This window comes from Macaca mulatta, chromosome 14 (assembly GCF_049350105.2).
Source record: "Macaca mulatta isolate MMU2019108-1 chromosome 14, T2T-MMU8v2.0, whole genome shotgun sequence".
Taxonomy (NCBI): Eukaryota; Metazoa; Chordata; class Mammalia; order Primates; family Cercopithecidae; genus Macaca; species Macaca mulatta.
Genome location: NC_133419.1, coordinates 6923623 through 6948965, shown reverse-complemented (window position 1 = coordinate 6948965; position 25343 = coordinate 6923623). Strand labels below are relative to the sequence as shown.

Here is a 25343-nt window from a genome sequence, read left to right as displayed (position 1 = left end):
GCCAGGGGGAGCCCCTGGTCCGGGAGGGAGGGGTCTCTGTAGGACCACAGGGTCACAGGCTGGAGGAGTTTTATTTCAAATGGTTGCCTGATGCCTGTGGGGTGGGGGTGGGGGTGGGGGTGGGGGTGGGGCCCTTCCCGTGGTGAGGGGGGTACACGTGGACTTGGGAACTGGTGGGGGGTGACGGTCTGAGGTGTGGTCATGTGGGGTGGGGGTCCAATCCAGCCATGGCATCTTGGGAAGCAGAGGTACAGGGAGTGAGTGGCCGTGGCAGAGATGGGACACCAAGACCAGCTGCTACAGTGCGGTGACATGGAGGCCCTGGCCCCCAGCTGCCCTGGCGCTGTCGTCCCAGGCCGCGCTGCCAGCAAAGGCGTGCAGGTCACTCAGCAGGGCCTCAGCACTGCCCCCTGCGCTTGCTGGTCCTGGGGAGCCAAGGACCAGGTCGCCCTCCGTGTCACTGTCTCTGGCTTCCTCAGCCCGCACGGGGACCTGCTCTGGGCTGGACGCCTCTCCACATAGCTGCTCGCCTTCCCCGGGGTCAGCCTGCAGGCCACCATCCGTGACGTGGTCATAGTCTGCGTCCTGCTCATCCTCCTGGCGCTCAAGATCATTGTCTGGGGACCCCAGCTCAGCTCGGGCCTGCAGCCAGCGGCCCGGGGGGCTGGCCCAGAGCAAGCGCCGTGTGCGGCCCCACAGTGCGGCACCCAGGCGGGCCGGGTGGTAGTAGCCCCCCGAGTCACGGCTGAGGCGGCGCCAGGCCAGTGCCAGGCCGGTGACCAGCAGCAAGAGCAGCAGCAGCAGCAGGACAACGGTGACAGAGCTGGAGCCCACGCTGTCCTCCGCGCTGCCACCTGAGCCCAAGGCCCCTGGCAGGGCCAGCAGCATCCCGAGCCCTACGGTGCAGGGCAGAGCCTGTGGGAGACAGGCAGGGGCTCAGAGGGCTCAGCACCTGGGATGGGGCCTGGTGCGGGGCAGGCTGGGTGATCAAGACCACTTTCCTTTTTTTCTCTTTGGGATCCTCTTGGGACAGCCAAGCAGAGAAGGCCAAGGCCTTATTTGGTCAACCAGGCTCTGGCCCTGTGAGATCAGCCCCCATTCCTCCAACCTCCTCCCTACCACTCGCCTCCCCCAACCGCTGCACAGAGCCACCTGCCTGGGGCCTTCGCACTGGCTGTTCCCTCTGCCCGGAAAGCTCCACCTCCTCCCACCCTCCCCTCCCCCAGGCTGCATGGCCTGCTCACTGTGCTCAAAGGTCACCCCAGTGAGGCTGAACCTGACCTTAACCTCTACCCTGATGTCTATCACTGCAGCCCACCCCGGCACCCCCTAGCACCACCTAGCACTCAGCGCCTTTTTCCTCTCATGCCACCTAATCAAGAGATAATTGTACTCATTTTTTATGTCTATTATCTACCCCCCACAATAAGCTGCTAGGAGAAGGGGGCTTTTTGGGTCAAGCATGTTAGTAGGTAGTCAGCGTGGGTGAAACATGTCTAGGCTGCCTGGGTGGGTGGGGGAGGAGATGGGAGGGAGGGAAAGAGGTTGCTAGTTGGTGTCAGGGCTCGCTCTCCCTGAGGCCTGGGATGGAGGATGGAGGATGGAGGATGGAGGGGCCTGGACCCTCCCCGAGGCAACTGCTCATCTTCTGCTTGGCCAGGTCCCCAAGCAGGGCTCCGGGAGGCCCCTCTTCCTCCCTCCCCACCACGGGGCTGCCCCAGCTGCAGGGTTTCCGTTCCACTCCCAGTCCCTGAGGGCCCCAGGCGTGCAGGGCCGGGGGGCTGGGGGAGGCGGGCGCAGCTGCCAGAGGAAGTCTGCGGTCGGAACAGGCTAGGTGGGGGGTGTCGGGGGAGGGGTGCTGAGGTGCAGCCAGCCTCCCCCAGCACCCCAGGCTGTCCACCCAGGTTCCAGGAATGCAAGTTCCCGCTCACAGGAAGACCAGGTGAGGGCCTTCCCCGGGCTCCTCAGGGGGGCCTGGTCCAGTGTGGGGTGCCGGGGGCCATGCCCGGAGTCCCAGAGAGCCCAGCTCAGGTGAGAGAAAGGTCCAGCCTCTGCCATACTTCTCTTAGGTCTCACCTCTTCCCCGGAGCCAGTGTGGGGCCCTCCTCAGCTCCACCGGCCCAGACAGTCCAGCCCCGACCGCCTGTGGCCCCCATCCCAAGAACCCGGGGGGTTCCGAGGCTCACCATTGGTCCACAGGCCCCTCCGCGCCGGGCACCCACCTCCAGCTCTGGCTGTGTTGAGCGAGAAGTGAGCTCAGTGCTCGTCTGCAGTGAAGGGTGGCCCGGGCTTCCGCTTCCTGCCCACATACCCCATCTGCCCCTCCCTGCTGCAGGACCCCTGGTCCACACCAGACCCTCCCCGGCCTTCCTGGAGGAGGCTGGGCTGCAGGGCCTGTCCTCCAAGGGAGAAGCAGCACCAACTTGAAGCTGGATGCAGCCTTGCATGTGTGCCCAGGTCCTCTGCCTCAGTTTCCCTGCCTGACAATCCAGGGGAGCAATGTCTATGGGGCTGCTCACTGCCCCCACACCAGCACATGGGTGACTCCTGCGACATCATCTGTCTCCAGGTTTCCAGACTTCTCAGCCCCACCCTTGCAGCGGCAGGTCAGCCCGGCTTTTAGAAAGAGAATTTTATTTGGAATGAAAATATAGAGCCCACCTTCCCGCCTCCTCTGGGGAGGGAGCAGAGGGCTGGGCAGTGGTCGGGGAAATGGTCCCTCAGAGGAGGAGGAGCTCGCCTGGGCATGGAAATCCTCCACAGGAACAGTGAAGAAAGCTGGGTGGTGGCTTCGGCCTCGGCCCGGGACAGGTCGGGGTGGGAACCGACCCCTGCGCTGCCTCAGAGGCCCTGGGCAGCCAGCCAGCCGGGTGCGACCCGCTGGCAGAAGCTGAGTGGGAAGGGGGCGGAGGAGGAGATGAAGGTGGCGCGTGGCTGTGGCCCTACGCATCCCCGTTCTCCATGCGGCCCAACTGCTCCTCCAGGCGGCAGATGCGCTCCCCCTGCTCCTTGACCAGCGCTCTCAGGGCCCGCAGCTCCTGCATCACCTCCTCCAGCTTCCCAGCCTCCTGTGGGGACATGAAGTGGGGGTAGGGGGTGGTGGTCAGGGGCTGCTAAGCCATAGCCCTCCCAAACCCACCACTACCCCAGCGAGGGAGAGCAAATGGCCCAGGCCCACACAGCAGGCCAGGACCACAGGAGGGGCTCCCAGCATCACCCCTGCCTGTGGGTGCATACCCCAGCTCTGGTCAGGCTGCCGCTGGGAGTGGCATCAGCAGCAGTGGTGGTGGCTGCAGGGGCCCCCAGGCGGGAGGAGCCCAGGGCCGCGGCGGGCCGGCTGTCAGACAACACGTTGCGCCGGCTAATCTTCAGGTCCCGCTGCTTGCTGGGCACGTAGGCCTCCCGCAGCGAGATGAGGATCGGGTCAGCGTCCCGCCCGCTCACCCACTCCTCAGCCTCCAGGGCTGCCTCGGGCCCGGCTGTGTCGGGGTACAGATCATCCTGGAAGAGGTCCGACTGGGCAGGGGGCCAGGACGTCAGGATCAGTTGGGAGGCCCCATAGGGTCCCCTCATCCCTGGGCCTCCAGGCTTGCACTCTGTTAACCCATTCTCCCATGGCCTGGCCCCAAGGGGCCTCTCGAAAGCTCCATTGTGGCCTTTCACTTCCCTTCTGGACGCCGCCAACAGCTCCCTCTGAAGCTTTCCCACCCTTCTGAGCAAGGCCCCTGTCACCACCTTCCCCTGCAGGCCACAGGCGCCACTGTGTGGCTTTGTGGGATTCTGGGGTCCATGGACTGTGAGCTCCTGGAGCAGGCCCTATCAGCTCAGCTCTCAGCTTCACTCCCCAAAATGTGCCTGGCATGTTGAAAGAGCAGTCGGCAAACGCTGGCCAGAGAATCATGGAAGCGTGTCCAAGGCTCTTGGTATCTGAGGCCAAGCCACATGTGGCCCGGTCCCCTCTTCATGGGATTCCCCACTGCGGCCAGACTCCGTGTTCCTCTCTCCATTCCCACCACCGTGCCCTTCGCCTGGCCTGCCCCCAGTGGATGGCGCCACCCTAGCTGTGCTATGGGTACTGCCTCCTTCAGGAAGATCTCTGGCTCCCACTCCCTCCCTGACTGCCTGGCATCCTTCTCCTGTGGCTCATCCAGGGCAGGGCCCCCACTCACCCTGTGTCTCATCCCCACTTGCCCCCTGACTGGCACAGCCCAACAGCTGGCTGGTACAAGGGCAAGCTGGCATCTGTCCAGCTCACTGCCCACAAACCATACTAGGTCATGTTCCGTTCACAGGCCTTGCCCTAGTCACAATTGCATGGCCCGCCTGCTGGAGAAAGGGGCAAATGAGCAGAGGGACAGGTGGCCTCACCTTTCTTGGCACAGTCATGACGATGGGCTCACACTTGCGCTCGTGAAGTTTGTAGAACCTGGGGATGCGAGGAGCAGCTGTGGGTGGAACACCCGCCCTCCCCACCGCCAGCTCTCCTGGCTCCCAGCATCCTTCACTTCCAGTCCTCACCCCAGGACCTCCACAGGCTGACCCCTAAGGCGGCTAGACCGCCACACAGGCTGCCTCGTGACAGTTCCCATGGCCCGCCGGGCCTCCCTGGCCCAAGGTTTCAGCCTGCTCCCGAGCAGCCTCCAGTGACCTGACCTCTTACCTTGGATGCCCCTGTCCCTGAGTGGCCTCGCTGGCCCTCTTACCGGGCAATCTCGCACTTGCTGACCTCCAGGCCCCGCTTGGGCATGCTGCCCATGCCCCGCTGGGGCTCCTTGCTGGTGAATGTGTTCAGGAAGTGGATGTAGGGGGGCTCCTCTGTGATCTCAAAGTACCGGATGCTGGAGTCGCCCTGTGTGGGGAGGGGGCTCAGCACCCGGGCATGCCTCTTCCCTGCCCCTCGCCAGCCCTGCCCAGCCCCACCTTGCCGCAGACGTAGACCACACTGGTGTCGGGGTCGTAGAAGGGCAGCAGGGCCCCGTTGCTCGAGTCCAGTTCCTGCAGGGCCATGGGTTCCTCGAGGTTTTCCTGGCACATTGGGGGCAGTCAGGCCAAGCAGAACCTCCTCGCCCCCTAATCCCAAACCAGGACGGGCCTTAGCTGGCCTCACTAAGGCCAGCCAGCACTGTCCCCTAAATGCAGGTGGGCCCTCTGCTGCCTCTATGCCTTTTCCCACATGACGACCCCCACCTGGCCCTCCTGGCTCCACTTTTTTCCCAGGGTCCCTCTTTTCCAGCTTCCTCCAGGCCTTAAGACTATGCCCAGGCTACTGAACAAGTGCTGAAACATACCCCACCGTGGGGAGCCTGGGGTGCCAGCAGCACCAGCCCCAGATCAAGGGGCCCTGGAGGTCACTGTGCAGAAGCAGAAAGGGCTGGGGGAGAGGACGCTTCAGGGCAGGGCCGGGAGGCTTGCTGGAGGAGGAGGCTTGCTGGAGGAGTGGGGAGCCCTGCATAGGCAGGGGGTGGTACAGGCAACCAAGGGAGAGAGAGGTTCTTTCGTTGGTATGAACATGGGCAAAGACACGGAGGCAGTGGGAGGCCACGGGGGAGTGGCGGGGCAGTTGGGCGAGCAGGGGGCAGGAGAGGAAAGGCTGACAGAGTCCCCAGCCCTGAGAGCCTCAAGTGCCAGGTAGAGAACCTAGGAACCACAGGCCTCTCCGGTGAACCATGCCTGCCTGGCCCAGGGCAGAGCTCTCCAGGGTGGGGCCCAAGTCTCAAGCTTGCCCCCTTAAGCTGGCCACTCACTGGGTCCCAGAGTGCCAGCTGCCGCTCACTCATTCGGCTGAAGCCCGTGGTGAACACCTTGCCATCTGCCAGGAAGATGGCTCGCATGGGCCGGGCCCCCTCATGAGCCTTCTCCCGCTCCTGTGGGGGGGACAGGCTGGTCAGTGCAGTGCCCTGCTCAAGGCCCTGGGCCTATTCACAGCCATCCTTGCCCTCTGAGGCCACATACTGCCATCAGGGTGCCCCGACGGGGGTCGATGACGCGCACGCTCTTGTCCTTGCACGCTGAGCAAAACAGGCTGCCGTTGCGGTTCCAGCTGACGTTGTAGATGAGGTCAGGGTGCAGGCTGTCCAGGCGGAACAGCTCCTCTGCTGTGCCCACGTTCCAGATGAGTACCACGTTGTCACAGCCTGGCAGGTGAGGGCTGTCAGCTCAGGCCAGGCGGGTGGCAGGAGGCCATTAGCTCACCAGGCCAAGGCCCACTCTGCCCACCACCCTGGGACAGACTGGGTCTCTCCAACTCTGAGGGCCTCAGCTTTCCCATCTGTCAGGTGGGCCCTGGAGGGGCTGCTGGGGTGTATGGAGAGGTCCGTGGGGGGACAAAACGGGGGGCGGTGCAGACCTGCACTAAGCAGCACGTTTCGGGCCGTGGGGTGCCAGGCGATGATGCCCACTCGCTTGGTGTGCCCCTCCAGTACCACCACCGGCTCTGTCAGTGGGGAGGTCAGCCCATTCTCTGGGATCTGCCACACCTGTGGTAGGGACAGGGCCACCAGGCTCAGTCCTCTGATGGCCCTACTGCTGGCCCCCTTGAGCCACGCCCAAGACCCTGGCCCAGCCAGTCCTGTGCCTCACCATGACCGTGCAGTCCTCCGAGCCGCTGGCTATGACTTCGTCATTGTGGGGACACCAGTCGATGTCCAGGACAGGTCCCGTGTGCCCACACACCGTCGGGTAGGCCTTGTCAATGCGGCCCGTCTGTGGGCACGAGGGGGCAGTCAGGGGGCTTCATCCCTCCCGGAGTCTTGGTCTTCCCTTCCATGGAGTGGGAATGACGTGCAAGTCCTGGCTCACAGGTGGCCCAGATGTGACTGTGCCCCACTCGCCAGGTGAGCAGGAAATGTTTGCTGCCTCTAATCCTGACTCTATGGCAACAGGCCACTCTCTATCTGTGCTAACACTTGGGGCAATAAATGTGGGTTATAACGCCTTCCCAGCAGTGTGAGAAATGGCAAGATGAGGGATTTGAGGTATGCAGAAAGGCCCAGCAGGGGTTGCCGAGGTGCCTCCTCTTCCCCCCAACCCTGACAGGACCCACCTTGCTTAGGGGTAGCACCAGAAAGGCACCCCCGCCACTGGCCTCCACAATCACTGCCAGGAACTTGGGGTTGACAGCGCAGAAGGTGCTGTCCCAGGTAACACGGGACACGCGAATGTCCTCATAGCACTGGTCGTTCTTGACCGGCTGCCCGAACACATGCCGGAATTTGCTCTGCCGGACCACTTTGCGGAAGGACATGTCTGCGGGACAGAGAGGCCGGGGTCAGCGCTGTGCAGCCTAACAACTCCAGCCCTCCCTAGGCTGCTGAAGGTGAGCCGAGAGGAGGCAACCGGGGGCCTGGCCACTGTAACCCTCCTGGGTCTCAGTTTCCCCAGTTACAGAATGGGGTCACAGGTGCAGAGCCTGGCCGCCTCTCACCCGGCAGGCAGTGATCTGAGGGGTAAATGCTCCGGCACCGATCACCGCTGAGTGCTGAGGGGCTTTGCAGGACGCAGGGCCCTTCCCTGGCTCTGGTGTGTGTGCGGGGCAGGAGGTGGGAGGTGCCGGAGTTGGAGAGCTCTCAGCTCTGCTGTAGGTCCCAGCCAGTCGGGAGCAGCCTCCTTCCTGCCTAGAGATTTGGAGGCTGGGTAATGGGGAGGAAGGAGAGAGGAGGCAGGAAAAGTCTCTCTACTGTGGGGCCAAGTGAGGCCCCAGTTCTGAGTCCCAGGGAATGTCCAGGGAGCCCCGGCATGACCCCCAGGAAGAGATGGGGGTCGGGACGCAGCTGCCGGCCGCGAAGCAACCCAGAGCGGCCTCGGAGCGGGGTCCAGGGTGAACCAGGAGCCCAACTTCCAGGGACCCCCGCCCAGGAGAGGAGAGGATGGGCAGCCAAGGGGAGTAGGACTGAGAGTGGGCGCAAGGGAGGGGAAAGGCTCCTGGGACCCGCGATCCCCGCTCAGCCCCCGCAGCCCCGCCCAGCCCGCGCCCGCGCCCCCAGCCCCGGCCCTGCCGCTCTTACCGGGGGCACCGGGGTAGCCGGGGGCTGCGGCACCGGCTTCGGGCGGCTCCGGATCCCGGCCTCTGGGAAGCAGGAAGCGGGATTCAGGAAGTGACAGAGGGACCGGGAGCGGGGGCGGGGACGGGGCAGGGGCTCGCGGGGGCGGGGCCGAGGTCACGCGCGGAGGGGCGGGGCGGGAGGCTGAGCGGCGCCGCCGGGGGCGGGGCCAGGGGAGCCCCGCCCCCAGGACCCGGTAGGGCGCCCCCCTCTGCAGCTCCTGGGGAAGAAGGGGGCGGGGCAGGACCGACGGCGGCCGCCGCAGAGGCGCCGCAGGTGCGGCTGCAGGCTTTCCGCGAACGCAAAGCCCTTTCGCGGTCCTGCTTCTCACAGTAGCATCCGCAGGAGTCTCCAGGATTCGGTGAGGCCCCGCCTTCCCGGCCCCCGACCGAACGCACGCCTCCAAAGGGCCCCATTACCGCCCCCAACAAATAAATGTAGAATCTACACGGACCGTGGATATGTTCACGTGACTCTTTTTAAGTTATAAAAGTTCATGCTCTTGGTTAACAATATAAAGAAAATAACAGCAGGTGTTGGGGTGGTTTTTTTTTGAGACAAGGTGTGTCACCCGGGCTGGAGTGCAGTGGCATGATCATGGCTCACTGCAGCCTCGACCTCCTAGGCTCAAGGGATCCTCCTGCCTCAGCCTCCCAATTAGCTGGGACTCCAGACACAAACTTAGCCACGCCTGGCTAAGTTTTCTTTTACCTTTTGTGGAGATGGGGTCTCTTGCTCTGTCACCCAGGCTGGTGTTTTTTTTTTTTTTTGTCTTGTTTTGTTTTGAGTCTGTCTCCCAGGCTGGAGTGCAATATCACGATCTCGGCTCACTGCAACCTCTGCCTCCCGGATTCAAGCAAGTCTCCTGCCTCAGCCTCCCGAGTAGCTGGGACTACAGGCACGCGCCACTATGTACAGCTAATTTTTTTTTTTTTTTTTTTTGAGACTCTTGCTCTCTTCCCAGGCTGGAGTGCAATGGCGCGATCTCGGCTCACTGCAACCTCCGCCTCCCGCATTCAAGCAATTCTACTGCCTCAGCCTCCCAAGTCGCTGGGATTACAGGTGCCTGCTACCATGCCCTGCTATTATTTTGTATTTTTATTAGAGATGGGGTTTCGCCAAGTTGGCCAGGCTGGTCTTGAACTCCTGACCTCAGGTGATCCACCTGCCTTGGTCTCCCAAACTGCTGGGATTACAGGCGTGAGCCACCGCGCCCAGCCCCCCAGGCTAGTCTTGAACTCCTGGGCTCAAGCAATCCTCCTGCCTCAGCCTCCCAAAGTGCTGGGATTACAGGTGTGAGCCACTGTGCCCATCGAGAAAACAGCAGTGTTTATGGAATGAGTGGAAGACCCAGGAGTCCCATTTTTCGGGGTAAACACCTGTGCATTCTGCCGAGCCTTCTTATTACAAGTCGAAAGGGGGCCATGGCCAGCAAGTCCCTTGCACCTTGCCTTCTTTTCTCCACCATCTCCCTTGGAGGCCTGGAAATCCATTCACAGGCCTCTGTCTTCCTCTAGCCAGCTCCTGTGACAAGGAGCCCAGACTAGCCTCTCCAGATCCACCCCATCCCATTCCACACGTGGAGTGTACCCCTGCTCCCTTAGGCCAGCGACTCTGGGGCACTGGCTACTTCCCTTATTCCTTCCTTGAGCATCCACTGCCCTGGCTGACCGATGGCACCGTCCCTTTCCTAGAAAGAGACGGGTGGAGGAGGAAGCGGGGGAAGAGCAGAAGCCACAGGAGCCTTGTCTCTGGCTGCAAGAAGCCCCCACTGTGTGTCTGAGAGTTACCTCGGGCTTGTCCCCCATCTCATTCCCATCACCACACCCCATTGAGGAAACAGGCACAGAGAGGTGCGGTGCCCGCCTGCTTGGGTCCAAAGCCCTTGCTTTTCCTACTGCTGTATAAACCCTGGGGCTGGAAGGATCTAGATCCCACCCACCTTCCTTCCCACCCCAAGACCTGGGCACATCCTGTTCTCTCCATCTGGAAACTCTTTCCTCAGATCCCAAAAAGTCTCCATTCCCCACTCAATCCAGGTCTCTGGTCAGATGTCACCTCCTCCTAGGGCTCTCACGGACCACTCCTCACCCAGCCACTCTCTGGGCCTTGCTTGTCCTGACTGCATTGTTCTTTTTTTTTGGAGACAGGGTCTTGCTCTGTTGCCCAGGCTGGAGTGCAGTGGCATGGTCCTAGCTCACTACCACCTCACACGCTGGGGCTCAGTCCTCCCACCTCAGCCTCCCAAGTAGCTAGGACTACAGGCACGCAGCACCTTGCCTAGCTAATTTTTATTTTTGTAGAGATGGAGGTCTCCTGTGTTGCCCAGGCTGGTTCCAAATTCCTGGCCTCAAAGGCCTCAAAAAATCCTCCTGCCTCAGCCTCCCAAAACTCTGGGATTACAGGTGTGAGCCACCACCCGGCCTGTGTTCTTCTGCGGCGCCGCCTGATGTGCATCAGGTGCTTATTGGTGTATGTGCTTTGTGTCAGCCTCCACCAGAATGTCAGCAAATCGAGGGGAAGGACTTTGCCTATCTTCCTACTGTATTCCCAGCACCTAGAACAAGACCCAACACTCGGTATGAGATCAAGTAATGTATGAGGAATGAATGAATGAGCAGCAACCCTGAATGTAGAATTGAACAATATTCATAATCACAACTCTCAGAATCAATGAAGGAGAGGGAAGGAAAGGCATTTCTCACCTGGAGAAGGAGTGAGTCTTCCAGACGGCAGCAGGAGACTGGCCCCCTGGGATGTGGTAGGCAGGAGGTGTGTGACTGGGCAATGTCTTTGGGCTGAGCCCACCTTCATGCTCATTTTCTCTAACACAAAATCCTCCTCCATGGGCCACTAGGAGAACTCTTTTTTTTTTTTTTTTGAGACAGAGTCTCGCTCTGTTGCCCAGGCTGGAGTGCAGTGGCGCGATCTCGGCTCACTGCAACGGAAACCACCTTTGCAAAACTGTGAGACAGTGAAAGAGATCTAACTTAACTGAATCCATCTTGCTTCTTTTTTTTTTTTTTTTTTTTTTTTTTGAGACGGAGTCTTGCTCTGTCGCCCAGGATGGAGTGCAGTGGCCGGATCTCAGCTCACTGCAAGCTCCGCCTCCCGGGTTTACGCCATTCTCCTGTCTCAGCCTCCCGGGTAGCTGGGACTACAGGTGCCTGCCACCTCGCCCAGCTAGTTTTTTTGTATTTTTTAGTAGAGACAGGGTTTCACTGTGTTAACCAGGATGGTGTCGATCTCCTGACCTCATGATCCGCCCGTCTCGGCCTCCCAAAGTGCTGGGATTACAGGCTTGAGCCACTGTGCCCAGCCTCCATCTTGCTTCTAATCTCTAAGCTGTCCTTGTTCATTTCTGGGTGTAGGTTGAACTAATTTTGGGAGAAACTTAGTTTATAAACAAAGACGGTAACAGCCCTTTCCCAAAGCAGACTTCCTCGTTGCCTGGGGACTAGATTGCCTTTGTAGGACTAACATTAGCCACAAGATTAGAAATTATGGTTTAGGGCCAGGTATGGTGGCTCACGCCTGTAATCCCAGCACTTTGGGAGGCCGAGGTGGGCGGACCACCTGAGGTCGAGAGTTTGAGATCACCCTGGCCAACATGATGAAACACAGTCTCTACTAAAAAATGCAAAATTAGCTGGGCGTGGTGTGCATGCCTGTAATCCCAGCTACTCAGGAGACTGAGGGAGGAGAATCGCTTGAACCCGGGTAGTGGAGGTTGTGGTGAGCTGAGATTGCGCCATTGCATTCCAGGCTGGGCAACAAGAGCAAAACTCCATCTCGAAAAAAAAGAAATTATGGTTCAGGAGTCAGGCAGCTGGAGACTACAAGATTCGGATCCTCCCTAAGCTGCTCCTAAGATCAGCGCTTGAGATATTTTGCAGACCCTGCACTTGATGGATCAGCTGGTACCACCCAGATCAATAAACTGTCTCCTCTGATCTTGTGGCCCCCACCCAGGAACTGCCTCAGTGCAAGATGACAGCTCTGACCCCCTGTGATTTCATCTCTGACCAATCAGCACTGCTGGTTCACTGGCTTCCCCCACCCACCAAGTTATCCTTACAAACTCTGCTCCCCAGATGCTCAAGGAGACCAATTTGAGTAAGAATAAAACTCCAGTCTCCCGCACAGCCGGCTCTGCATGAATTACTCTTTCTCTATTGCAATTCCCCTGTCTTAATGAATCAGCTCTGTCTAGGCAGCAGGCAAGGTGAACCCCTCGAGGGGGTTACACAACCTGTGTCTCCCGGGTTCAAGCAATTCTCCTGCCTCAGCCTCCCGAGTAACTGGCATTACAGGCATGCGCTACCACGCCCGGCTAATTTTTTGTATTTGTAGAGACGAGGTTTCACCATGTTGGCCAGGCTGGTCTTGAACTCCTGACCTCAGTTGATCCGCCTGCCTTGGCTTTCTAAAGTGCTGGGATCACAGGTGTGATCCACCGTGTCTGGCCTGAGAACTCTTCTTTATTCTGCAAAACCCTTCAGGCATTCCACCCCATCCTGTCCCACAGGTGGAGTCTGCCCCACCTCCCTCAGGCTGGCGGCTTTGGGGTACCAGCTACCTCGCTTATTCCTTTCTTGAGCATCCACTGCTCTGGCTGACCAAGGGTGATGGTCAGCACTGCTCTTTCTCCTGGATAGAAATCACCCATTATGGGTGGGATTCCCCTTGGGGTCCTTGGAAGTGGGGCTGGCCCACTCCCCAAGAGGTGGGGTTTGGAGTGTGGACCAGAGCTGAAGGCAAGCAGTTGGTGCTGAGGTTTTATTTCCCAATCTGCCTGCCATGCTGAAAAGGCTCTGGGAGCCCTGCCCAGGAAAAGGGAGAAGGGCACTGTGGAGTGCCCCAAGGGGGACCAGAGTCCAGGCCCTGAAGTTCAGAGTGTGGACTTCAATGGGATGGGGAGAGCAAGAGCTTCCCTTGTGGAACAGGAGGCAGTGCCGTGGTGGGGAGGCCTGGGGGGCAGGCAACCTGCCACTCAGGCGCTGGCCTGTGGCTCAGTATTGGTCCCAGGGCTGAGTGAGACCAGGGGGTGCCCACTGCTGTCATCAAATTAATGGCTGACGATCACGAACGCTTCATAGGGATTCACAGTCCTGCAAGATGGATTCCATTATTAAGACCCTCATTTTACAGATGAGGAAACTGAGTCCCAAAGAGGCTAAGAGCTTTGTGGAAGGTCACACAGCCTGTGGGTGGTGGAGCCAGGATTCAGACAACCCCTGATGGTCACCAGAGAGTGCACCTTTTTTTTTTTTTTTTTTTTTTTTTGAGATGGAATCTCGCTCTGTTGCCCAGGCTGGAGTGCAATAGTGCGATCTCGGTTCACTGCAAGCTCTGCCTCCCAGGTTCATGCCATTATCCTGCCTCAGCCTCCCGAGTAGCTGGGACTACAGGCGACCACCACCACGTCTGGCTAATTTTTTTGTATTTTTAGTAGAGAAGGAGTTTCACCGTGTTAGCCAGGATGGTCTTGATCTCCTGACCTCGTGATCTGCCCACCTCACCCTCCCAAAGTGCTGGGATTACAGGTGTGAGCCACCATGCCCGGCCAAGAGAGTGCACCCTTTTTTTTTTTTTTTTTGAGACGGAGTCTCGCTCTGTCGCCCGGGCTGGAGTGCAGTGGCGCGATCTCGGCTCACTGCAAGCTCTGCCTCCCGGGTTTACGCCATTCTCCTGCCTCAGCCTCCCGAGTAGCTGGAACTACAGGCGCCCGCCACCTCACCCGGCTAGTTTTTTTTTTTTTTTTTTTGTATTTTTTAGTAGAGACGGGGTTTCACCATGTTAGCCAGGATGGTCTCGATCTCTTGACCTCGTGATCCGCCCATCTCGGCCTCCCAAAATGCTGGGATTACAGGCTTGAGCCACCGCGCCCGGCGAGAGTGCACCCTTAACCCCACCCAGGTGGCTCCAGAATGGAAGGCTGGCCAGAAGGCATCTAGCTAGTGCCCAAGAAATACTGGATGAATGAATTCAATAAATTCATGCCTGGCCAGAAATCTCTCTCCCATGGGCCTCAGTGCCCAAAATTCCATCACTACGACTATGCTTCTGGTATCACCACCACCACCGCCCACGGCACTTCCCATCCCTGGGCTCAGTCAGTGATCAGAACTGCCAAGCCTGCAAGGGGAACATGATCACTCCATTTTACAGAGGAGAAAATGGGTTGAGACGAAGTTAGTAACCAGAACCCAGACCTGACTGTATCACCCTAGGCTGCCTGCACCGTCTGCTGCATTTGGAAAATGCAGGTGTCTCTGGGAAGGGTTGCACATCAGACATCATTGTCATTTATACCTGCTGGGAAGGGCATCTCAGTTGCTGAAGGTCACGATACTGAGCTAATGGGATAAGGGGGTATGACTGGAACACTGGGGGTCGGGAGAACGCAGGTGCGGTGGGTGCCAGGAGAGGATGATGGGTAGGAAAAGGGAAGTGGAGTGGGGGTTGGAAGATAAACCTTCAGCACTTCTAGTTTTTTCTGCAGCATCAGCAGCTTGAGAGGGAAGAACTGGTTCTGCCCTAGAGAGGCTATGTGACCTCTGGGAGCCTTTGCCCTTTATAGAACCACTGGTGCCCTGAGCTGTGTGTGCTTGGACAACTTCCCATCTGTGCACTTGGGCTCAGATAGAGGGAGGCTGCTATTCAGGCAGGATCGGGGCCCTCTGTACCTGCAGCCCCCACAGAGAATCTAGTGCTGCCCTCCACGGGAGGTGGGGAGCAGGCGGATGCTAATCGAACTTTTAAATAGAGCCAGACTTTGAAGTCCTCTGAGGCCCCCAAAGCACAGGGGCGGCCCTCTGATCTTAGGCCACCTGGGTGTCTGCAGCCCAGACTGGTCACAAGATCCCAGATGCCTGGGCCAGGTGGTGGCTCTCCCTGCTGCCTCCTCCATCCATCCCCAGCCTCTAAAGGGACATCCCTGTATGTGGATGAAGGAGAAGAAAGGCCAGTTTGCCAAGCCCCTCCGTGCACCAGGCTCTTGTGGGTGCCTTACACACTTTCTCATTTCATCCTCTCAATAGCCGATGACACGGGAGCTTGGAAGGTGAAGTTGCTCCTCCAGAGTCGCTCAGCTGGGACATGGCAGAGCTGGGTTTGAATCCAGGCTAGGCAGCTCTTGCCTCTTCTGGCGCCTTGCTGAGGGAGGCCCTGCCCCAGCCTCAGTGACTGTTGGGGGAAGGGGACTGGTGGACCAGGCTTGGCCATGCCAGGCCAGCTTGTGGGTCACCAGGGCCTCAGGCTCCTGCTTGGGGCTGGTGGCTCCTGTGAGGCCCTCTTCTCTGCAGGGACTTTTTTGTTTCACATCCTTGTGTCCAGGCCCAGAGGAGAAGAGGGAGGGAAGGACCAAGGGGAGGTCAGGTCAAGCCCGGGGAAAGTGCCCCCTGTTGTCCTGCAGGACTGAGGCCCAGGGGAGAGTTGTCAGCAGGGTCTGGGGTGTTGAGGGACAGAACCCTGTAAGACGCCATTAGCTGTGGTTCGGAGGCTGTTGGGCAACTGTGTGTGTGTTGGGAGCAACCATGGAAAAGGCTGGTGGCTGGGAGCAGGGGACGCTGACATGGAACTGCCTGCGACTTTTGGCTGGTTTGTTTCCCCTCCCTCAAGTCCTCCTTCCAGGCCCCAGGGACTCGGCAGGGTTTTTAAGGACAACGCCGTCCGCAGCTCCCCACCTGTCTGACTGGCTTGTTCCTCTGTCTCCCCTGTGCTCTCTCACCGCTCTCGTGGGCCTGGGCGTTCCTGGACTTTCACGTGGGGCCTGCACCCTGGGCCGTCTCTGGCGGGGTGCCACTGGGGCTTTCTCCTTCAGAGACAGGAGGTGTGGCTGGGTCCTCAGGGGCCCCTGGGGTGGGATGTGAGGATGGGGCTGGGGAGGCTTCATCACAGGGACTGGGCACACTGGCAGCGGCTTCAGGGGTCTGGACCTTAGTGTCTGACTGTGGCTGGGCCGTGAGGTTCAGCTGTGGCTGGGCCACAGAATCAGACTGTGGCTGGGCCATGGGGTTCAGCTGTGGCTGGGCCACGGGGTTCAGCTGTGGCTGGGCCACAGAATCAGACTGTGGCTGGGCCATGGGGTTCAGCTGTGGCTGGGCTGTGGGATCTGATCGTGGCTGGAGTATGGGGTTCACCTGAGGCTGGGCCACAGGATCCATCTGTGGTTGGGCCTCTGCCATCGGCTCTGGCAGAGTTGGACCCTGAGAATCCAGCTGGGTCTGTGGCTCAGCTGGCGTGAAGCTGCCCGGCCGCTCCTCGCAGAGAGCTGCCGCGAAGGACGAAAGCACAGAACGCAGCAGGGTCCGGAGGTCGGCACTGGCCATGAGGCAGAGGAAGGGGCTGAGGCAGCTGTTGAGCAGGATCAGGTAGTCGGAGTAGACCAGGGCTTCCCAGAGCAGGTAGCCGGAGTATATGTCCCACAGGAAGGCCAGGTAGAGCAGCTGGGCCAGCTGGTAGGGCAGCCTCAGGACCACGTAGGCCGACAGAATGGTCCTGGCCACACGGGCGAAGCCCTGGCAGGCTGCGGGCTGTTGTTGGCGGCGGCAGGTGCGACAGGCTGTGGCCTGGGTGAGCACATGGCAGACGAGCAGCAGGAGGAAAGGCAGGAAGCCCCCCAGGACCTCCAGCATCCGCAGCGACAGCTCCTCGCTGTCCCAGAAGTCCAGGCAGATGACCAGGTCGTACCACCAGACGGCGGCCTCAGGGAAGACCAGCCAGGGCACGCTGAAGAGTGTGGCCAGCACCCAGACCCCGGCGCAGACCCAGAGGGGCAGGCGGGCTGGGCGGTGCCCAGGGTACCAATGTGGGCACAGCGCCAGCAGGCAGCGGTCCAGGCTGAGGGCAGCCAGCAGGAAGAGGCCGGAGGAGTAGGACACGCCCCACAGGAAGTAGTAGAAGCGGCAGGCGGCTGTCCCCAGTGGCCAGTGCCCCCCATGCTGGATCTCCAGGATCTGGAAGGCCGCTGCTGCCAGGAACAAGAAGTCAGAGAGGGCCAGACTGAGCAGGAGCAGCGCCAGACGCGTGCCCGCTCCATGCCGGGCCTGGGAGCCAGCCAGCCACGCCATCAGCCCATTGGCTGGCAGCCCAAGGAGCAGCAGGGCCACCAGGAAGACCGTGTCCCAGCCACCCTGGGGGTAGAAGTCTTCATCATCAAGCTCCGTGCGGGGCCCGTGGCCGGTGGCACCCAGGTTGGCTTCCATAGTAGTGTGCATTTGGGGTCCCTGGAGTCCTGCTGGACACGGAGTGGGTGCCTGGTGAATCAGTGATGGTGTGAATGACTGAGTATGGGAGAGACGGTGCTGTGTGTCTCCAGGCAAGTCGCCATCCCTCCCTGCGCCATTGTCATCGCCTTGTGGATAGTTATCCTCTGCCACGGACTTGAAGTGGGTGACCTCATGGAGTCCTCATACAATCTACTTTACAGGCGAAGAGAGGAAAGTTCAGAGAATCAGTGAAGGTAGGAAGGGAGGTGCCAGGGCTCAACCCAGACTTTTCTTTCTTTTTTTTTGAGAGACAGGGCCTTGCTCTATTGCCCAGGATAGAGTGTAGTGGCACAGTCCCTGCAGTCTCCACCTCCTGGGCTCCAGCGACCCTCCCATCTCAGCCTCCCTAGTAGCTGGGACTACAGGTGTGCACCCACTACTCTTAAAATTTTTAGTAGAGACACAGTCTCACTATGTTGCCCAGGCTGGTCTTGAACTTGTGAGCTCAAGTGATCCTCCTACCTTGGCCTCCTAAAGTGTTGAGATTACAGGCGTGAGCCACTGTGTCCAGCCAGACTTAATCTTCTGCCATGTGGAATCCCACTGTGTCCGGGTAGACTAACCTGGAGGCTTTCAAACATTGTTTTTTTTTTTTTTTTTGAGACGGAGTCTCTGCCGTCCGGGCTGGAGTGCAGTGGCCGGATCTCAGCTCACTGCAAGCTCCGCCTCCCGGGTTTAGCCATTCTCCTGCCTCAGCCTCCCGAGTAGCTGGGACTACAGGCGCCCGCCACCTCGCCCGGCTAGTTTTTTGTATTTTTTAGTAGAGACGGGGTTTCACTGTGTTAGCCAGGATGGTCTCGATCTCCTGACCTCGTGATCCACCCGTCTCGGCCTCCCAAAGTGCTGGGATTACAGGCTTGAGCCACCGCGCCCGGCCTCAAACATTGTTAATGGTATGGAATTTTGTCTTCAAGTAAAGTATTCTAAGGCTGGGCACGGTGGCTCACACCTGTAATCCCAGCACTTTGGGAGGATCACCTGAGGTCGGGAGTTCAAGACCAGCCTGACCAACATGGACAAACCCCATCTCTACTAAAAATACAAAATTGGCTGGCCGTGGTGGCGCATGCCTGTAATCCCAGCTACTTAGGAGAATCGCTTGAACTTGGGAGGCAGAGGTTGCAGTGAGCCAAGATCGTGCCATTGTACTCCAGCCTGAGCAACAAAAGCAAAACTCCGTCTCAAATAAAAAAAAGATTCTAGTGGAACTCCTATATGAAGTAAAAGGGGGTGCTCAAATTAAAGGAGGGAAGACTACCCCCTACCCCCCTAGGGTTCCAGGGAACACAGTTTGAAGACCATTTGGTCTGCTCATCACAAGGCCCCTTTATACCTACTCTCCTGGGCTTCGAGTGTTTAGGATTACAAGAAGTGAGGGCTCTGGTTCCCATGGGCCCAGGGAACTCAAAGGTAGGGAGTCTGGGGCAGTGGGAACCCCTCCCCTCCAGCGAGTATCACTCATGGGCTCAGGATGAGGTCTGAGTCTCAGGACCCTGGCAGCCTGGGGCCAGGAGGGCCATCCTAGGAGCCCCTGGTGCCTCTCCAGCATCTTCCACCCCACCGTGACCCTCTCCTGCTTCCCACCGCTTGGGCAGGTGGTGACCGCTGTTTGTCTCCTGGAGCTGCTAAACGGAGAAGGGGAGGGGCTCTGCAGTGGGATGGTGGTGGGACGGTGAGGGTGAGGGGAATTGGGGGGCACCCAGACCTGGGATCCAAGAGGCCTGCAGCCCCACCCCGCCCTCCCCCACTGGCAGAGGGGATGGAGTTTCCTTTTGATGGCAACGAGAGCCCAGGTGGTGGTGCAGTCTGAGGAGGGAACAGATGCCCTGAAGGGCTGGCCCTGTCCATGGCCCATGGCTCCAGCCACTTGGCCTTTAGTTTGGTGCCCTCCACACTCCCAGGGTTCCTCCTCAGGCCGACCCCCTCTGCTGTCTCCATTCCCTACTGGATCAGAGCCCTGGGCACCCCCAGCCTGGGGCCCTGACCAGTGAGGGCTGGCTTACCTGGGAGACACAGGCCGATGGGTGGAAGGAGCAGGGCGTGCCTGCCTGCCCAGCGCTCCAGCTGTCCCCCCAGCCCTCACCGGGGCCTGCTGTGTGGCGCCTGGCGGCGCTAAGGCGGGTGGGCAGGAAACCCAAGCTGAGAGGACATCAATCATTCATGGGGCTGCTTGCCGGGAAACCCTAACCCTGGCCCAGTAGGGCCAAGTGACCAGCCAGACCCCCTCCCCCAGCCCTGATGGACCTGGACAGTCAGACCCTCCTCCTCAGGGCTTCTCCAGCCCAGGGCAGACTCTAAGACTCCAAGGTCCACCTCCTCCCACATCACCCGCCGTGCTCCTCAATACGGCATTCGAGGCATCTGTGATCTGGTCTCTTTCTCCATTTCACATGCCCTCTGCTCTGGCCAGGATGTCACCCATCGGGGGTCCCAGTGGGCCACTCGCTCATCCTTTCCCACCTCCCAGCTGTTGTCCACATGCCTCCTCCCTCCTGAGGTGCCTTCCCTGGTCCTCTCTGCTAACGAAGGCCTCCGCCCATGTCACAACTGGGCTGAGTCTCTGCACCCCGGCATTATTCCCCATGTTTTATAGATGGGGAAACTGAGGCCGGGAGGGGAATTTGCTGGCTCCCCCAGCTAGTAAGTGGCAGATCTGGCATCTGAGGCTCATGGCAGCCACCATGTCCTGGTGCCCCTTGCTTCTGACCAAGGACAGTTCTCTGGACCCATCTGGCTCTGCCCTGGCCAGTCCTGAGGCAGAGGACTGGGATTAGGGCTGAGGCTGCCTGCCTCACTTACCCTAATCCCCCTCAGAGCCCGATCCTAGGCTCTCACCTCTAAGAGTGGGGGTGCATAAGCAGCTTTATGGGTCCTGAAAGTCAAGGGTGCCCAGGGGTGATTGTCTCTGAGCCCTGTTATCCCTCCCCCATGGCCACAGAGCAGGCAAGGGGGCAGCACGGCCCAGACCCGGCCACTGGCCCTCAGAAGCCCCCTGCAGGGGTTGTGACTCCCAAGAGTGATGCAGAGGAGCCCCCGCTGACCAGGAAGAGGAGCAAGAAGGAGAGGGGGCTCCGAGGGTCTCGAAAGCGCACTGGCAGCTCTGGGGAGCAGTCAGGCCCCGAGGCCCCGGGGAGCAGCAATAACCCTCCGAGGACTGGAGAGGGCCCAGTGGGGGCACCCCCTGCATCCCCTGGGCCGGCCTCTTCTCGCCAGTCCCACCGACATCGTCCTGACTCCCGGCATGACGCTGCTCAGAGGATGTACGGGCCCCTGCTCAATCGAGTCTTCGGGAAGGTTAGGTGGGACCTGGGTTGGGCTGGGGGTCCTGGGGATGGGGCTGGAGACACACCCCTTGGGCTCAGCCCACCCTGCCCCTGGGAGGCCCTCTGCCTGTTCTGCCCCAGACTAAGCCTGGGCTGTGGGGCAGGGTTGCTGGGGTTTGGGGTAGGGTGGGTCTTAGGCCAGCGTGTGCGGTGGGCAGAGCCAGCATTCACACCAGGGCTCTGTGGGAGCTCCAGGCCCCAGGAGCACAAAAGGGAGCTTGCTCCTTCTGGGTCCCACGAGGCTTCAGCGTCCTTCTTCTACCCTGATGGGGCTGGGCCCTGCCCAGACCAACATGAGTAGGGGATGGAGGAGGAAGGATGACAGAGCCGTGGCTGACCCTGGGGACATCCTGGACTCTCCCTCTGCAGGACCGCGAGCTGGGCCCCGAGGAGCTAGACGGTGAGTGGCTCTTGCGGCTGGCAGGGGTGGGAGCTGTCCCTGAGTCTGGCTGCCTGGGCCTGACCTCCCTCCCCCACAGAACTTCAGGCCGCCTTTGAGGAGTTTGACACTGACCGTGACGGCTACATCAGCCACCGGGAACTGGGTGACTGCATGCGGACCCTGGGCTACATGCCCACTGAGATGGAGCTCCTGGAGGTCTCGCAGCACATCAAGATGCGCAGTCAGTGTGGGAGCCTGCCCACCTGGGCAGCCTGCATGGTTCAGGGGGTTACGAGGGGCTGGCAGGAGGTGGCCCTTGGGAGTCCATTGGGGTGCTGGTGGGAGTGAGGGAGTGTGGCGGTGTCCAGGCAGGGGCACCGGGTTCAAGCTCCTGCCTGTCTGTGTGGGAAGGCAGGCCAGCAAGTCAGTCTGGAGACCCAGGAGAGCCCCTTGGGGCTCAGGTTCAGGACCCTGGCTCGGGATGTCTGTTGCCATGGCCGCTGTACACATTTGCTCCTTCCACCCAAGCCCTTCCTGCCTCGCTGACCCAGAAGCCCCTGACTCAGTGATAGAGTTCTTTCCACTGGTATTAGTCACCTGGCACCCTTTCCTTCTCTCTCCCTGTGACCCTGCCTCAGCCCTGTGCCCTGGTGGCAGCTGCCTGAATTGGGGTTGCCCTGATGCGAGAGGACCCCAGCCACGCCTTGTGACTCAGTGTCTGATGGCAGGCACTGTGTGGTTCCCCTTCGCTGGTCTGTCCTCAGACAAATCTCGTATTCACTTCATTCCAGGACTCCGGCATTTTTTCCGTATAATTTCCAAAATGGGGATGTGATTTACAATTGAGGTGGACATTTAGTGTCATGCTTTTCTTTTTTTTTTTTTTTTTTTTTTTTTTTTGAGACGGAGTCTCGCTCTGTCACCCAGGCTGGAGTGCAGTGGCCGGATCTCAGCTCACTGCAAGCTCCGCCTCCTGGGTTTACGCCATTCTCCTGCCTCAGCCTCCCGAGTAGCTGGGACTACAGGCGCCCGCCACCTCGCCCGGCTAGTTTTTTGTATTTTTTAGTAGAGACGGGGTTTCACCGTGTTAACCAGGATGGTCTCGATCTCCCGACCTCGTGATCCGCCCGTCTCGGCCTCCCAAAGTGCTGGGATTACAGGCTTGAGCCACCGCGCCCGGCCTCATGCTTCTTTTCTATCCCCAAAGCAGTTGTGTGACCATGAGTGCTTTGTGTGACTGATGGCATCTTAGAACTGAGGCACAGACCGCATGCGTGTGTTCAGAAGTGGCATTTATTGCTGCCCACTGGGCTCCAGTACTTCATGGCCATGAACTTGAACCCCATGGAGTAGGCTCCTCGCCCCACTCCTAGGATGAGGGAGGGTCAGTAAGTCAGCCAGTGCCACGCACATCAGCAGCAGGGCCAAGACTTGCAGCGGGCACTATCTGGCTCCAAAGCCTAGTCTCTTCCTCGCACACTTGGGTTCTTTGCCAAGAGCAGCAGCAGCCCCGGCACCCCAGCAGCCAAGGACGGGGGCTCCGGCCTCTACTGCTGCAAGTGTGGACAGGGGTTTCTTCCTAGGTGCAGAGCCTGGGGGTGGGGGTGCCTGGCCTGTGGGATGTCCCTCCTTTGACTTCAGCCCTTATGCCCTCACCATTGTGACACTCTTCCTGGGTCCGCAGTGGGTGGCCGTGTGGACTTTGAGGAGTTTGTAGAACTGATAGGCCCAAAGCTGAGGGAGGAGACGGCGCATATGCTGGGGGTGCGAGAGCTGCGCATCGCCTTCCGAGAGGTGCGGAGTGTGGTGAGGTGGGCAGAGGGGGGCAGGGCTGGGTGGCATCCTTGCCGGCCTCTCACTCAGGTCTCAGCCTTGGGAAGGCCCAGAGCCCTGCAGGAGATGGGACTGGGGCCCAGGGATGGGTCAGAGAGGGTTCAGCTCACTCTCAGCTAGGGGATCCATCCAGGAGGACTTCCTGGAGCAGGAGGCAAACCACCTTGGTGTGGGAAGATGGGGAAGGTGTGCATGGGCAGAGATTGTGGGTGGGGGAGCATCTAGGTACAGGCAGTGGTAAGAGTGGAACTGGCTGGCCGGGTGCGGTGGCTCAAGCCTGTAATCCCAACACTTTGGGAGGCCAACATGGGCAGATCACCTGAGGTCAGGAGTTCGAGGTCAGCCTGGCTAACATGGCAAAACCCCATCTCTCTTAAAAATATAAAAATTAGCCGGGGGTTGTGGTGGGCACCGGTAATCCCAGCTACTCAGGAGGCGGAGGCAGGAGAATCACTTGAACCCTGGAGGCAGAGGTTGCAGTGAGCCGAGATCGCGTCACTGCACTCCAGCCTGGTGACAGAGCAAGACTCCATCTCAGAATAAATAAAATAAAAAAATAGATAAAATAAAAAATAGAAGAGTGGAGCTGGCTGCAGGCTGAGGCAGCTTTGGGTGGGAGGGGCTGAGCCTTGCCGGGACCTTAGTTTGACAGGGACAGGGATGGACGAATTACGGTAGCGGAGCTGCGGGAGGCTGTACCGGCTCTGCTCGGGGAGCCGCTGGCGGGTCCTGAGCTGGACGAGATGCTCCGAGAAGTGGACCTCAATGGGGATGGCACCGTAGACTTTGATGGTGAGTCTCCTTCCCAGAAAACCCTCCCGTCCTTCCAGGGCCCAGGCTGAGCCCAGCACCTCCTGGGATCCCTGACGTGGACTGGCCCAAGCCCTGCCCTTCTCTCCTGCAGAGTTTGTGATGATGCTTTCCCGCCACTGAGGCTCCAGGAGGGAATATCTGTTGCCCCTGCGGCCCCAGACACCGGCCGGACCCAGACTACAGCCCTCCCGCAGGAGCCTCCAGGATGAAGATCGAGGAGACCCAGCAGCCCCCAGACTTCTTCTGTCCCTGGAAACACCTGGCCTCGAGGTCTGCTTGTTATGTTACCCACCCATCCTCATCCTTACCTCCCCCTACTCAAGCTGCCTGGAGAAGACCTGCCCTCAGCTGTCCACCGTTCCTCAGTGTGAGCAAGATTTGGGTCTCTCCAGACCCCTGGGAGGTAGGGAGTTGCCTGGCACTGGTGGCATTCAGTGGGGACGCCCCAGTGGCATGATGAATGGAGAGGATGGCTGGACCCCTCCCACTACTTATATTTATAGGTTTTTTTTAATTGAATGAACTTGAGCCGGGTGTGGTGGCTCACACCTGTAATCCCAGCTGTTAGTGGGGCAGAAGTGGGAGGACAGCTTGAGTCCAGGAGTTTTGAGACCTGCCTGTGCAATATATTGAGACCCCCATTCTCCACAAAAAGGAAAAATAAAAGACAAAAAACAAACAAACAGGCCGGGCGCGGTGGCTCACGCCCGTAATCTCAGCACTTTGGGAGGCCGAGACGGGCGGATCACGAGGTCAGGAGATCAAGACCACCCTGGCTAACACGGTGAAACCCCGTCTCTACTAAAAACACAAAAATTAGCCGGGTGCGGTGGCGGGCACCTTAGTCCCAGCTACACGGGAGGCTGAGGCAGGAGAATGGCGTGAACCCAGGAGGCGGAGCTTGCAGTGAGTAGAGATTGCGCCACTGCACTCCAGCCTGGGTGATAGAGTGAGACTCCGTCTCAAAAAAAAAAAAAAAACCAAACAAACCCAAGCGTAAAAAAAGCGAGCTTGAAAGAAAGAAAGGGATGGCTCCATGTATCAAAGACAAAGAAATCGAAGCTGGGGTTGCAGAAGTGAGCTGACCCTGAGGGGTTTCAGATCCGCCTAGAGGCTTGGGCGCCTGGACTCCTATACCCATGAGTGACAGAAGAACTGTAGGAGTGTGGGGAGCAAGAAACAAACCCCCTGGATACATTTCAGGGTCTCCAAAGGCTAAGATATTAATCTGTCTGCACGGACCAGTTGGAGAAAGTGGCAAGGAACAGATGTTCAGGGCCGGGAGTGGAAACAGCTACCCTAAAGAGCCTGGAACTCCAGGGCCTGCCCTTCAAGCAGGAGTGTGGTCTCTCTCCAGGGTGTGAAAAGCTGAGAAAAACTGGAAAAAAACCCTGCTGCTCCCAAAGGGGAACTTGTGATAAAAACTACAGATTATCGGGCCAGGAGTGGTGGCTTACGCCTATAATCCTAGCACTTTGGGAGGCTGAGGCGGGTGAATCACCTGAGATCAGGAGTTCGAGGCCAGCCTGGCCAACATGGTGAAACCCCATCTCTACTAAAAATACAAAAATTAACCGGTCGAGGCAGCACTCAGCTACTCAGAGGCTGAGGCAGGAGAATCGCTTGAGCCTGGGAGGTGGAGCTGCAGTGAGTTGAGATCATGCCATTGCACCCCAGCCTG

General features: G+C 59.3%; 4 protein-coding genes across 18 annotated transcripts; 1 reads left to right on the top strand and 3 right to left on the bottom strand.

Annotated features, from left to right (window-relative positions):
* Nucleotides 1-52: 52 nt before the first annotated feature.
* Nucleotides 53-2447, bottom strand: PTPRCAP (protein tyrosine phosphatase receptor type C associated protein). Its single transcript, XM_002799466.4, has 2 exons — nucleotides 2187-2447; nucleotides 53-915 (listed from the first exon to the last, which is right to left on the bottom strand). Exons 1-2 carry the CDS (start codon nucleotides 2445-2447, stop codon nucleotides 298-300), a joined length of 879 nt encoding a protein of 292 aa, XP_002799512.3. The 3' UTR covers nucleotides 53-297.
* Nucleotides 2410-25232, top strand: CABP4 (calcium binding protein 4). 8 transcript variants are annotated; one of them, XM_077962066.1, is made up of 8 exons: nucleotides 2410-2606; nucleotides 17473-17505; nucleotides 20250-20605; nucleotides 21004-21034; nucleotides 21114-21257; nucleotides 22701-22810; nucleotides 23494-23641; nucleotides 23754-25232. In XM_077962066.1, exons 1-8 carry the CDS (start codon nucleotides 2537-2539, stop codon nucleotides 23780-23782), a joined length of 921 nt encoding a protein of 306 aa, XP_077818192.1. In that variant the 5' UTR covers nucleotides 2410-2536; the 3' UTR covers nucleotides 23783-25232. The 8 variants fall into 8 exon arrangements, with proteins under 8 accessions (XP_077818192.1, XP_077818191.1, XP_077818197.1 ...); XM_077962069.1 differs by lacking the exon at nucleotides 2410-2606 and adding an exon at nucleotides 16943-17236 and having other exon boundaries at nucleotides 17362-17505; XM_077962072.1 differs by lacking the exon at nucleotides 2410-2606 and adding an exon at nucleotides 16965-17236 and having other exon boundaries at nucleotides 17362-17505; nucleotides 20525-20605.
* CORO1B (coronin 1B) lies at nucleotides 2618-8098 on the bottom strand. Of its 8 annotated transcripts, none has more exons than XM_077962058.1 (12): nucleotides 8004-8098; nucleotides 7424-7628; nucleotides 7043-7245; nucleotides 6580-6702; nucleotides 6347-6476; nucleotides 5953-6134; nucleotides 5745-5864; nucleotides 4921-5025; nucleotides 4704-4849; nucleotides 4369-4426; nucleotides 3218-3516; nucleotides 2618-3110 (listed from the first exon to the last, which is right to left on the bottom strand). In XM_077962058.1, the coding sequence occupies exons 3-12, from the start codon at nucleotides 7241-7243 to the stop codon at nucleotides 3104-3106; spliced, it is 1371 nt and encodes a 456-aa protein (XP_077818184.1). In that variant the 5' UTR covers nucleotides 7244-7245; nucleotides 7424-7628; nucleotides 8004-8098; the 3' UTR covers nucleotides 2618-3103. The 8 variants fall into 8 exon arrangements, with proteins under 8 accessions (XP_077818184.1, XP_014969065.1, XP_014969066.1 ...); XM_015113579.3 differs by having other exon boundaries at nucleotides 2618-3068; nucleotides 3238-3516; XM_015113580.3 differs by having other exon boundaries at nucleotides 2618-3068; nucleotides 3238-3516; nucleotides 7424-7613.
* Nucleotides 13796-17260, bottom strand: GPR152 (G protein-coupled receptor 152). Its single transcript, XM_077962062.1, has one exon. The coding sequence runs from the start codon at nucleotides 17258-17260 to the stop codon at nucleotides 15803-15805; it is 1458 nt and encodes a 485-aa protein (XP_077818188.1). The 3' UTR covers nucleotides 13796-15802.
* Nucleotides 25233-25343: the final 111 nt, after the last annotated feature.